Source organism: Halichoeres trimaculatus, unplaced genomic scaffold (genome assembly GCF_033239565.1).
Source record: "Halichoeres trimaculatus isolate MK-OKI-2021-1 unplaced genomic scaffold, fHalTri1.1 fHalTri1_scaffold_1, whole genome shotgun sequence".
NCBI lineage: Eukaryota > Metazoa > Chordata > Actinopteri > Labriformes > Labridae > Halichoeres > Halichoeres trimaculatus.
In genome coordinates, this window is record NW_027437179.1 from 18,953,570 (window position 1) to 18,965,980 (window position 12,411).

The 12,411-nt window shown below is 38.7% G+C and overlaps 2 protein-coding genes across 18 annotated transcripts in view; one reads left to right on the forward strand and one right to left on the reverse strand.

Moving 5' to 3' along the window:
- The first annotated feature begins 1,883 nt into the window (after positions 1 to 1,883).
- Positions 1,884 to 5,300, forward strand: cd8a (CD8a molecule). The gene is made up of 6 exons (XM_074676010.1): positions 1,884 to 2,838; positions 2,986 to 3,294; positions 3,381 to 3,479; positions 3,576 to 3,683; positions 3,876 to 3,915; positions 4,971 to 5,300. Exons 1-6 carry the CDS (start codon positions 2,790 to 2,792, stop codon positions 5,020 to 5,022), a joined length of 657 nt encoding a protein of 218 aa, XP_074532111.1. The 5' UTR covers positions 1,884 to 2,789; the 3' UTR covers positions 5,023 to 5,300.
- A 677-nt stretch (positions 5,301 to 5,977) lies between these two features.
- cast (calpastatin) overlaps positions 5,978 to 12,411 on the reverse strand; it is a 45,609-nt gene continuing 39,175 nt past the window's right edge. For 16 of the 17 annotated variants that reach the window (XM_074667467.1, XM_074667534.1, XM_074667562.1 and 13 more), the window contains 16 exons: positions 12,234 to 12,311; positions 11,786 to 11,914; positions 11,150 to 11,254; positions 10,921 to 10,989; positions 10,623 to 10,727; positions 10,346 to 10,462; positions 10,146 to 10,256; positions 9,918 to 10,025; positions 9,722 to 9,826; positions 9,508 to 9,600; positions 9,364 to 9,408; positions 9,098 to 9,238; positions 8,191 to 8,277; positions 7,558 to 7,587; positions 7,177 to 7,291; positions 5,978 to 7,074 (listed from right to left, as the gene is read on the reverse strand). In XM_074667467.1, the coding sequence (XP_074523568.1) occupies positions 7,193 to 7,291; positions 7,558 to 7,587; positions 8,191 to 8,277; positions 9,098 to 9,238; positions 9,364 to 9,408; positions 9,508 to 9,600; positions 9,722 to 9,826; positions 9,918 to 10,025; positions 10,146 to 10,256; positions 10,346 to 10,462; positions 10,623 to 10,727; positions 10,921 to 10,989; positions 11,150 to 11,254; positions 11,786 to 11,914; positions 12,234 to 12,311 (1,422 nt within the window). In that variant the 3' untranslated portion in view covers positions 5,978 to 7,074; positions 7,177 to 7,192. The remainder of the gene's footprint in view (positions 7,075 to 7,176; positions 7,292 to 7,557; positions 7,588 to 8,190; positions 8,278 to 9,097; positions 9,239 to 9,363; positions 9,409 to 9,507; positions 9,601 to 9,721; positions 9,827 to 9,917; positions 10,026 to 10,145; positions 10,257 to 10,345; positions 10,463 to 10,622; positions 10,728 to 10,920; positions 10,990 to 11,149; positions 11,255 to 11,785; positions 11,915 to 12,233; positions 12,312 to 12,411) is intronic. The other variant, XM_074667450.1, reaches the window with a different exon arrangement.

The window sequence follows — 12,411 nt, forward strand, 5'->3', positions numbered from 1 at the left end:
AAAAAGAGCCTGTGTTATTGTGTAACAGGATACCTGTTAGCTGCTGTAGTGAGATACTAAACATCACACCATGAGCAGAGATTAAGGAACATCAAATAAAAAAAATTATATGAACATCTTCCTAGATACAGAAGACCAGATCGGTTTACTGAATTATGCAAATGTATTTACACTACTGATTTAAAAGTTTCAGAATAGATTTGGACTTTTTCCATTTTATAATTGAAATTCAAGCAGTTCAAGACCTGTGAATAACTTGAAATGGTATAAAGATAAGTGGTGAACTGCCAGAGTTAATGAAAAAAGGTAAGGTTACCTTAAACTAAAAAATAATGCTCATTTCACAGTTTTGCCAAAAGGTCCTTTGACTGAAAGCTGTTCTGCAGCAAGTAAGATTCATCAAACTTCGAAAGTTGTCCCAAGTTTTTTCTGATTATAATACTTTTTTATGATTATAATCTGTGTCTAAATAAGTCTAAATTATTGAAGAGGATTGTATTGCAAAAGGTAGTGTAATGTAATGAAAGTGACAAGGAAAAGGCAATAATGAAATAATAATAATGAAAGAGAGGCAGACCAAACAGGTCTTTCTGGTGGTGAGGTGAGGTCAGTCAATACAGTTTCCTTCACCACCAAAAACAACTCAGAAATTGGGGATGCCTACCACATTTACATGCACACCATATTCCTGTGTGCATATAAACGTGGTCAGGAAGAGGTCTGGCAGCCTGCAGCTGCAACACAATCAGAAGTCATGTTTCTGAGAGTAAACAATTTGCGTGACAGGTGCTCACAGGACAAAGTCTTCAAGCTCAGCTTGTAATGGTCGCAGTAAGCAGTGTCAGCTTCAACTGTGAAAAGAAGACTGAGATGCAGGTTTGACAGGTCAAATTGCAGAAAGAAAGACACCGTGAAGACATATGAATAAGAAAAGAGGCTTGCCTGGGCCACAAAACACCACTAGTGGACGGCTTAATAGGGAAGATGATGCTATTGACCAATGAATTAAAATCTGAAATCTTTGGTTTATCACGCAGGACTTTTGTATGCTGTTGGGTAGGAGAAAGGATGGTTCCTCAGTGTATGAGGTTTAAATGTAAACATGAGGGAGGAAGCATGATGGTTTAGGGCTATTTCGTTTGATCCAGAGTCAGTGACTTGTACAGAGTGAGAGGCACCCTGAGCCTAACAGCTACGACAGTGTTCTGCAGCACGATGCAGTAACCTCTGGAAATCGCCTTGTTGGTTAGGGGTTCATCCTACGGCAAGATGGTGACCCGAAAGGGAGGTCACCAGAACTGCTTTAAGAAAAAGATGGTCAGCTTGAAAACACAGTTTTCTTATTGAAATCCTGTGGAGCTATTTTGGGATAAACTGGACAGAAAAAGCAACAACAAACAAACAAACAAACAAACCAAAAAATACCCAAAACAATAATATACAATGTGAGAAAAAAAAGTCTTGTTGAGAACATGTATGCTATTTTGGTCTATTTTAGTGCCATTTTAATTGTTTCATTATAGTAGTAGTTAATTACTTCTGAGTGTCGCATAATCTGTAAGGCAGGGGTGCCAAAACTTTTTAGCCAGTGACTCCTGCCATGGGAATAGGTCAATCTAAAAACAGAAGAAAAAACAATTTAAGAAAACAAACACCGTCTGATCAGTACACAACCTATGTACACGTATCTCTGTGTTTATCCCCTTGTTCCTGACACCCATCTTACTCCGATTTAGTCACCTTATGGGTCTTTTTTGGGGCACACAAATATGGAAGACAGATCAAATATTTTTGTTTTTTCGTATTTTTATATCAAATGTAACCCCTTAGTTTTGTTAACATGTCTAAAATGATCAATTAAATATGCAATTGCAAATAGATTTTGATTTTGGGACTTTGGGACCCTCCTTTCAGTGTCTCACAAACCCCAGAGCGTTCCACCTTTGCTTTGAATAACTGCTGTAAACCCTTAATAAAATATAAGAAGGCATTTATTCAAATACGCTGATAGTTTTTTTTATTATTTAAGATACTGTGAGAAACTATGAAAAACACAAATTAGATCCAAAATTGTGGCACAGGTTGATGAAAAAAAGGAGTGTAAAATAGTCCTTTACCTTTTTTGAGATTTTCTCAGGCTTAAAGAATGATTTTTTTCATCAGGAACATGACATCCCTTGTCATATAAAAATCTTGTGGCCCTTTTTAATCTATCTGCAGCTGCTCTTTAAAATCAAAGAGAGGAAAAGGCCAAAGTCTGAGAGAAAACACTAAGCAGGGATTCAGCAGTTTCTTGCTTAAGGGCACTCCAGCAGAGCAAACTTATATCCAGTTGCCCAAATAAGGTAAAGAAAGCTCAATGACACTTTTGCTGTCTTAAACTCTGTTTTGATGTTAACTGAAACAGATTAGGGATATGTTTGCATTATGTAGCTGCTAGAGTATAAAAAAGAGTTATTATTGCACTGCATGTAGTTTTAACACTTCCTTGCCAGCCTACACACTTGCACAACTTTTTGTGTCAGGGTATCGAAGATGAAGTTAGACAGTCAGATGTTAAGCATAGACAGTGGTGTCAAGTGCAGATCGGTGGGCTTCACTTCAAACATCTTGCAGACCTCGATTTTGCTGCAGGAGGTCCCTGCAACACTCTGCTGCAATAATCTCATTTGATATCACAGAGAAGAGGGTAACAGGTGGGGCGTGGTTTGATATCTCACTCAATACTTCCTGCCAAGCACCAAAACACAAAAGACAAGTTCACAGCTATTTCTGTCTGCTGGATCAAAATGGACCAAAAATGGATGAAGATTCTGATGACCGTGGTGGTTTTTCAAAGTAAGTTTGACCTAAATTATGCTTTTAATCCTTTGTACAACCATTGGAGATGTTTCATAGTGTGTGTCTTGGTCTTGGTCTTTTTGATGGTATTGATGGTTTGATGGTGATGTAATGCTGCCACTTCTATTTTATCAACTTCTTCAGAAATTACTCTGGGAGCTTGTGAAGAAAAGGTGATAGAGGAGAATACCGAGGTTGAGATAACATGTGCTGTTAAAGACCCTGGTTCTACTGTTGTCTGGTTTCGGATTCTGGACACACTGAAAATGGAATTCATTGCAACTTTTGGCCTCAATGGTGCTTTGAGAGAACCACGGCCTCCTTTCCGTCTCTCAGATAACAAAAAAAGCATCAGACTGGCATTCAAGAAAGCTCGGGACAGTGGGGCTTACAGCTGCGCATCGCAGAGGAATCAAGAAATGAAATTTGGCCCAGTAACGCGGCTGGTCGGAAGTGAGTTTTCTTTGTTCATTTAGCACAATGACAGATGAAATATAATCAGTCACATTTCTCTTCACGTTGTCCCTCTCTCTTAAAAGAAAAAGTTGAAGTCCGAACTGAAGCTCCACCAAAGACCACCAAACCACTTCCTTGCACGACCTCAGCCCCATGTGTCTGTAAATCTGAAACAGAGAAAGGCAAGTGTTTTAAACTACAATAATGTGTTGAGCTGGTCCTTATCACCTTCATACTTTCGAGGGTGAACAAATATTATATAAGCTTATGTTTTGCAGATGAAACAAGTCCTTCGTTGCACTGTTCTCTATTGATACTGGGCCCACTTGTCGGTGGCTGCGGCCTTCTTCTACTACTCCTTATCGTCACCACTCTGTACTGCAACAGTAAGTCTTTCCTACTGCTTAAACCTGAAGAGGAAGTCACAACGCCAGTTTATAGTTAGTTACTGTCTTATTTGCTTTATGAAATCAATTAGTTCACTTTTTCTTTTTTCACCTCTGAATACTTGATTTAAATTTTGGATGTGTCGCTTTGATGTACATGTTGGTATTTGACCATATCTGACTTTGTTTCAGAAATAAGGACACGGAGATGCCCACACCATCATAAAAGAAAGTAAGTTAAATATCTGTTTCACATGAACAGGGGCAGGATTTTTCTTTTTCTGCTTTTGAACAACAAAACATTATTTTCTCACATAATTTTATTTGCATCTTCAGTGTGTATTATTATGTCTTTCTTTAACTTTTTTTGTACAAAAATTGAACTTTTTTTTTTTTTTTTACAACTTGTAAGGGTAACAAAGTTTTATTTTTTAGGGCAAAAATTTTAACAAAATTGAATGATGAGCAAAAAGGGAAAAAAAGGTCGTCTGTCACTCTGCTGCCATGTTAATGCAGTGCAAACAATGCCAAAAATTTACAAAAAAAAAAAAAAAAACCCTGATAGAAAATATTAACTATTATAATCTTTTAAGAAAAGAAGTCAATCATTGTTAAGGAAAAGGGTTACAGTTTTAATAACAATTATTGTAGATTTCTGCTGAAAAGGATCCGCCCCACCCAACACACACACACACAACATTTGAAACCTTTAAAATATCAGTATCTAAATTTAGAGCATAAATTCATTTGTGCTGAAAAAAGAAATATCAAAGAAAACATTTTATTGTCTCACTTGTGTCTTTAACTCTTCTGGATTGTTTTGAAAGGCAAGACGAGACAGGCGTATTTACTGTGCATACTAACAGCAAACTTAAGTTCTCATCGAGTTTTAAAAAAAAACCCAGTAACATTTCTATCATTGGAAGGAAACAAGCATTAACGCATTAAATATTAAAAAGAATACAAATAAAATTTAGATCAGGGAAAAATAGCAAGTGTAAAATTAGAGAAAATTTGTGTGAATTTTGATTTAAACTAAGTTTGTAAAATAGAAAAACACAAAAGATAAATTAAGGTTAAAAGTGGTTCAGTATTACAGGGGGTATGTATCCATAAGTGAACAGAGTAAAGGTGATCAAAGTTCAGGCTTGTCTAACATTATTTAGATTCTTATTTCAGGTTTGTGCTGCGTAATAACCAAATATGTATTCTCCCAACTCTTGTCAAACTAAATTTCACTGTTAATTTTATCAAAACTGTTTTTCCTTTTTTTTTAACATCATATAGACCCCGGCCAGTGCCTTCTGGAAAACCAGTGATGACCAACCGGCATATGTAAAGCAGATGGTGCAGATTTATTTTTTCCACACCAAAGTTATATTGGTGTGGTTGTCAACCTTGCGTTGTTGAAGAAATCATTAGTTTTTACCTGCTCAGGTAATTTCTATTTCACATCTCCTTGAATATTTTGCTGATGACTCCCTGCTGTTAAGTTTTGCATGAATTACATTTTTAAAGTATCTGCTTAACTAACCATAGTAAATGCTGAGGATAAAAGAAGCTGCTCCAGTCTTGAGAAGATATAATTTGAAACCAGGAAACTGAACTGTTCGTACAAACAAGAATTGTATATAATTGGTTTGCTATTGATAATATTTGAATGATCATAAACAAATACTTATAACCTGTTTTTAACTGATTACTCTATGTAGTTACTCGTCTCTTTGTATAGATTTTATATGTAAACTACTGTACTCTCCCTGACTTCTACCACTTCAGACTTTCCTTACAGACAACGGTACAAAAAAAAAAAGTGTTCTGCTCTCATTAAATTTGCATTTATCTTGAATCAAATAATTCAAACTAATCATTAACATTTTTCTTTTTTTTTTTTGTTTTTTTATAATTGAACACAGTTTCAAAAACTTTCTTATTTTTTTCTTTTTCAGAATCTCATTTACAAATGTACAAAAATAAAGTCAATCACTCTTCGGACAAATTTGTATTTAACTGCGTGTCTTATTTCAGTTCCTGCTGCAGACTTCATTCTTTACAACGAAGTGTTGTTTCTATGTAAGCCCCCAACTCAGAAGGAAGTGGGCTGTCAAAGCCGAGTGCAGTGTGAAAAAAAAAAGACAGAAGTATAGAACCTTTTGACAAAGGAGATTCTGTATTTATTGTTCGAGCACACCTTTGAGAAGAACAGATATGAAATTTTCTCTGCAGGAATTAGCCTTGTTTGTAGCACTTTTTGATTATTTTCTGTCCCACAAATTACACAAACACACTTCGACTTTTAGATTCTTTTTATTTGATTAGTACTCCCACATCTAACATATCTCTCATATCTTTCGACTCACACCCACAAGGAACCTTGGCACAAAAAATGTGGAAAAGTAATATAATTTTTGACTTTACATTTGAAAGCCCTTTGCAAAGTATACAGTGTTCAGGTAGAGCAAAATCTTTTTTTACAGTATACAAACAAGGGCAGATTACAAAGTCTGCAACCACCTTAGTTTATTAAGTGCACTTTAGGACACCAGTATTTTTATTTTTTAATTTTTTACAAGGCCAAATACATATAAAAGACCCTCTGAAAGTACAAGGCATTTGCAAGAAGCTCTCCAGAACAGATTTAAGCAAAACACCTCCTGGAAATCCTCCACATATTCAAAAACGTAAACTATGTGTTGTCCAAAATAAAAGCAAACTACACTGTACACTAGTGTCTTTCAGGCTTTTAACCACATCATAAAAGAAAAGTTGGCTTTTCTGTGTACATCAAGATTGCACAAATTCCGATACCGAACACCCACTCTGTGCTGCTCCCACGTAAGCTGACAGTTACAACTTCTTAAACCAATGTTACAAAACCACCAGGCTTAGATAAGTGGTGTGTTCTCATTTCAGATAAAACTGGAAAAGTTGAAACTGTCAGCTGAGGTGGTCATACAAGACTGCGATGAGCATCGGCTTCCTTCCCTCAGCACGCTAAATATATACCAACCAACAAAATGTGCCTTTAACCTCTCGTTTTCCCTCCAGTTTATTTCTTTCTTAGTCTGTTCTTCCCTCATCTCTCATCCACCATCTCATTAAAAATAAATCTTGTCACTTTTCCTCATTAGAAACCAAAATCTTCTCCTCTTTAAACACAAGTAAAACCAAGCAAAAAGATGCCACGCTCAGACTTGTTTTTTTATGTGTGTGAGTGAGTGCGTGTGTGTGTGTGTTTCTGTGTGTGCATTGCAAATGTCAGGGGTATGTACGTTTTCTTCTTTCATCCAGTATACATTCTTGATGTTTTAGAAAAATAGAAACATTATCCAGAGAGCAGCTCCCTCATCATCACATCCCTTTGGCAAAGAGGACAATTTGCACCGACAACCTGCAACAAACGACAGCTGTGAGCTGAAAGCGTGGGTGTAGTGGGTCTTACTGAACATGTGACTTTTCTCGGGTAGAAAAAGTGCAAAAGTTGATGACAAACCTTGTCTCAAGTGGTCTTATCTCTTGCCTCCTTTCTTTGAAGATGTGGCCACAACGTCTGAGCTTGGCTGAGCAGGAAGCTGGTCTGAAGCAGATTGATCCTCAGCACGTTGTTTCTGAAAAGCAACGTCAACCTTTAAAGATACAGAAATACCGAAGAGAAGCCGCTGCACCTTTGCATGCACCAATCACACAGGTTTGCTTTAAGTTTACGGAAAAATCAAAGAAGCAAAGATCGACGAGTGCTTCACATGCAGCTTTTTCAGGTTCTGCCCTTCAAGAATTTGTGTTTGTAATCATCACAGCAGTTCATTTACAGTCCATCGTAATACACATCTGATTGAGTGATTGGAGGTCTTCATGCAGCAGGCAGTTTGCTTACTTTAGACCTTGACTTTGACTTGCTCTTGCCCTGTAACAAATTTGACACCTTGGTTAGGCTACAGCTGATTTTCCTGATCCGTGATGAGGTGACCACAGATACAAGGCATTCTTTTCAGCGACCTACAGGGGGCGCCATCTGACAATGAAAACTAGAACTTCATGTACCACTGTTGAAAGTGCTGTAAGCAAGTGGTCGTTTTTTCCTGATAGATCACGCTTTATACAGATTTAAATTTAGGCATGAGGTTATCAAAATGTGAAAGTAAAATTCAATGGATGAGGAATAGAAAAGGGAAACCATTCAATGTAATGCTTTACAAATCTTATGAACTAAACTTTTTAGTTAATTGCAGGACTCCATAATGGTTAGGATCTTAAATTCTTATTATCTCATCACCTTAAGGCTGGATGAAACAGGTGATTAGAAACTGTAAGAAGTGTGATTTGCACTGATTTTAGGCCACACACTATCACAAGCATTGATGATTAATACGATAGATTTGTTATGATTTCTGATATTGAATGATTGCTGACACTTGATTGGTGTCAAAAATCCTTTGCACTCCTGGGTGTCCAAATATTGAAATCAACAGGAGCAACCACACATCCTGATCTCGCACAGATGTTTTACCTTTGGTTTGTCTGTCTTTGATTTAAACGCAGGGTCATCTGGGAGCAGGGTGTCGGCCATGGAGTCTAGAGCTTTTCCAGGCATAGGCTGGAAAAAAGGAAAACGACATGCACATTTTAAGAAAAAATATCCAAGTATTATTAGATATTTTACAATAATGCAGTTGTACAAGTCAAAAAAACACAACTAAAAATACATATCCAGTCTTAAATTTATCTACTGTACTATTCAACAGTCACACTTGCTCTTGGTTCACATGTTTTCATTTTTCTTCCCTTTTTTTAATTAAGTGTCAGTTTGAGTTCCATCATTGTCTTAGAGCGCGGTCACACTGGCCATCCAAAACGTGCCGTGCCTAAGCACGATTGCTCCCCTGCAGCGCTGTTCCCCAGCTGGAGAGTACGGCCAGCAGTCACACTACCCCAATATGAACCAAACTTTAGCGGGTATCACACACGCGCATGGCCCGCCTTCGTCATTGTGAAGCGTCTGTTTACATGAAGCGCGATCACATCAGAGTCTGCACAATGAGACACAGAGAGAACTGCTGCAACTTTAGAGACTTTTGGACTTATATTAAGTCGTTTTCGCCGATACAGCCCTCTAACACCCCCGCTTTGTTTAAAATGATTGTCGAGAGATGCGCTCGCAGTGATTATACGTAATGGATCGCACGCGCTGTCCGCGTGCTTGTGCTCGTGCATGAAGTAAACCGTGCCGAAGCCCACCTCTTCGAAGCGTGCCGAAGCACAGAAGGGAATCGTGCTTAAGCACGTCACAGTTGCGGTCACACTGGCCATTCCAAACGTGCTTTAGGGCTGAAGCGTGCTTAGGCACGGCACGATTGGCCAGTGTGACCGTGTCCTTACTTAACAGTTACCAAGTATATATTTTCTTTCTGGGTTACCTTCAGGGGCTCTGAGTCCAGCACCGGAGGCTCCATCTTTTTTGTTTCAGCTCCATGACAAACAACAGGCACAGTGGGCTGAGGAATAAGCGTGAAGTCATCGGACAGCAGGTCCAGAGCTGTTTTATCATCCATAGGCTTCTACAGGGCAGAGACATACACAGAGTCACACTGTATGCATGTCCCACATGTGGGTTTTGTAGAGTTCATTAGAGTGTGTGTGTGTGTGTGTGTGTGTGTGTGTGTGTGTGTGTTTGCATCTTTACCTCCTTGGGTTCTGCAGCTGCTTTTGCCTTCTCCTCTGCCATTTTCTGTTTCAGTGACATTTACAGAAAGTTAGACTCAGTAAAACAACTATTAGTGTAGTACGCTGTCAACAAAGACAGCCCTGTGAAGATTCTCTTCATTACCTTCAGGTCTTCCTCAGTGGGTCTGTACTCTGGCGGCAGTGTGTCATCTCTTTCTCCCATCTTAATCAGCCTCTCCTCTACCGCCTTTTTCTCCTGCAACCAACACAAACCAAAGCAGCTGAGGTGACAGGTGGACTTTTTGTCCAAGCACACTTGAGCTGAACAGTTTCTCTCATGCTAGCTCTGCTGTGGAGGTCCCTCTGGCAGTGGTTACCTTGACCATGTCTTTGACAGGAACGGGAGCCGGCAGGGGGGCAGGTTGGATATCCTTCAAGGTATCTGACAGAGCATCCAGGGCATTGTCTGCTCCTGCAAGCAGCTGCAAACACAAATGTAAAAAGAGATATACTGTTGTAGCTTGAGGGATTTTACAGGTAGCTAAAGATATGATGTTGGACTCGTGTGTTTACCGATGGGTCGGCTTCTGTGGGAACGGCAGCAGCTGACTTCACAGCTTCAGCAGCGGTAGGGGTGACAAAGTCTCCTGCCAAGGCATCCAGAGCAAAGTCTGCAGAGGGCTGACAGACAGAAAGTGACAAAGATAAATGCAATCTATCGCCAGAATGGGTTTTATTGTGATAATAGAACAGTGCATGTGTAGTTTACCATCAACGGTTTTGTGTCAGTTTAAAGTCTACCTGTGCAGGAGGAGCTGAGGGAGTGCAAGGAGCCTGGACAGCAGAAGCAGCTGAGGAGGTCACGAAGTCTCCAGACAAAATGTCCAAAGCTTCACCAGTGGCCATCGTGGGCTGTAGAGGGGAAACAAAGGGGATGAACATATCATTATAATACATGTGAGTCTTCAAATTACTAACACACAGTTTTGTTAACTTTTTACCTCAGGTTTGGGAGCAGGCAGTTTTTCAAGTTCCTCCTTGTTGAACCTGTAGTCTGGATGAATTGTGTCGTCCCTCTCTCCAACAAGCACACCCTTCTCCTTCTTGTGTTTATCCTCCTGTAAAAAGAGGGGAAAAAGACAGTCCATGGTGATTACTATAATTATTAAAAAACATACCAGCATGCTACAAAATCACCAAAAAGAAGCAGTGTAATAAGGTAGACTAAGCTCAGCAAAACTGCATGTTTGTTAAGTGTGTATTTTGTGAGTTACATACTGAGACAATATCCTCTGGTCTGAGCTCTGGAAGTTTAAGTTTGGGTGCATCAGTTGGCAATGTGCTGCCAAGAGCACTGAGAGCATCCAGAGACATGGGGTCAGCCTGAGGGGAGGACAGCAGAAGGGTTATTACATTTAACTCACTAATTTCTAGTCGTTGAGCAGGGCTCAAGAAGTGGATGTAGGAAAAAGAGAGGTTCAAATAAGCTATTGTCGTGATAAAGTTAGAAAAAAATTACAAAAACAGATTAAATGGAGTCTTCCTTAGAGATAGTATGATGTATCCTCATAGTTACCTTATCAGACTTGGGTTTTGCTTGCCCAGGTGGTCCAGCAATCGTAGGTTTCTCTGGACAAACTGTTTTCTGCAGAGACAAGGGGACACACAGTTGAATGATGGAGAAGGAAACACTGACAGGAGGAGACAGCTTTGTAAATTAGCCCATCAAAAAGCCACACAATGTGAAAAGACAAAAGTTTGAAAGAAATGCTTTTGCACAAAGTCACACACATCAATAGCTTTACCTCTGGTATCTTGGCAGGAAGAGAAGACTGGACTCCTGAAGCTTTAGTTGGAGCAACAAAATCTCCAGAAAGTACATCCAACGCTGACATATCCTCCACTTTACTCTAATAAACAGAGACAACAGCTCAACTTTCATGATTTCAAATGATTTCAAAGTAAATCTTCACTTTTGAGGCAAATACAAGTGTTTGGATTTTTAACAGTACTTGAAAATTATTCCCAGTACAGGGAGATGCTGCCTGACTCTGTGAAAACACAACATGTTGTTTTCTTTGCTTTAATTTTGTGAAGATTAAACCAACAGTGTAACTTAGTCCACTTCAAAAGTGCTATTGAGGAAATAGTTACCTTAAAATTAGTTAGGTTAGCTGTTCATGGTTTCATTTTTGATGCTAAGTTTACTCTTACTCCTAGATGTCACACAATCTCTCATCGAACTTTCATCAAGGATGATAAATAATGTATTTAAATTGGGTAAAATAATTTATATACAGAGCATAAAGCACATACCATCTATAGAAAACTCTCAGTACAAAAACAGAGATTTGGAAAACTTTCTAATACTATAAATGTGCACAGGAAAAAACTTTAAGTGAGATTTTCAATAGGAACTGAAACTTATGTTTTGAGGATACCTGGACAGCTGGAATAATCTCCACAGGAGGAGCCTTTTTCCCTGGTTCAGCTGCATAACATACAACTGGGGGGATGTTTATGGGAACACCAACACCAGGCGGAAGGTTGAGGGGTTCGTTCAGAGGCTTCTACAAGACAGAGGACAGACAACCAAAAATCATTCAATGCTCACAAATATTCGAATCCACAAAAAGTACTCCTTTGCTTTGACAAACTACTTCACCAATTTTACAACATGTGCACATGATTGTCAGAGAAGTAGCACATAAAATGCCAGACCTTGATTTTGTTTGTCTACTGAAATCTTTTTACATAATTCAGATACCTCAGATTTTAAGTGTTTCAATATGCTCAGTGTAATATGTACATATTTGATCAAAGGAGAAGATAAGCTCAAAAATGTTAGATTTTTCCAACCAAGTGATCAGAGACAAAACAGGATCGAACCTGAACAGCAGGAGCAGCTGAGGGGGTCCCAAAGTCTCCAGACAAAATGTCCAGAGCCTCACCAGTGCCCATTGTGGGCTGCAGAAGGAGAAGAGCATATTAATTCAAATGAGTGTCACACCTTGTTTATAACATTTTATTATAATATTAAAGGTAAGTGTAATTCAAAGAGTCTGAT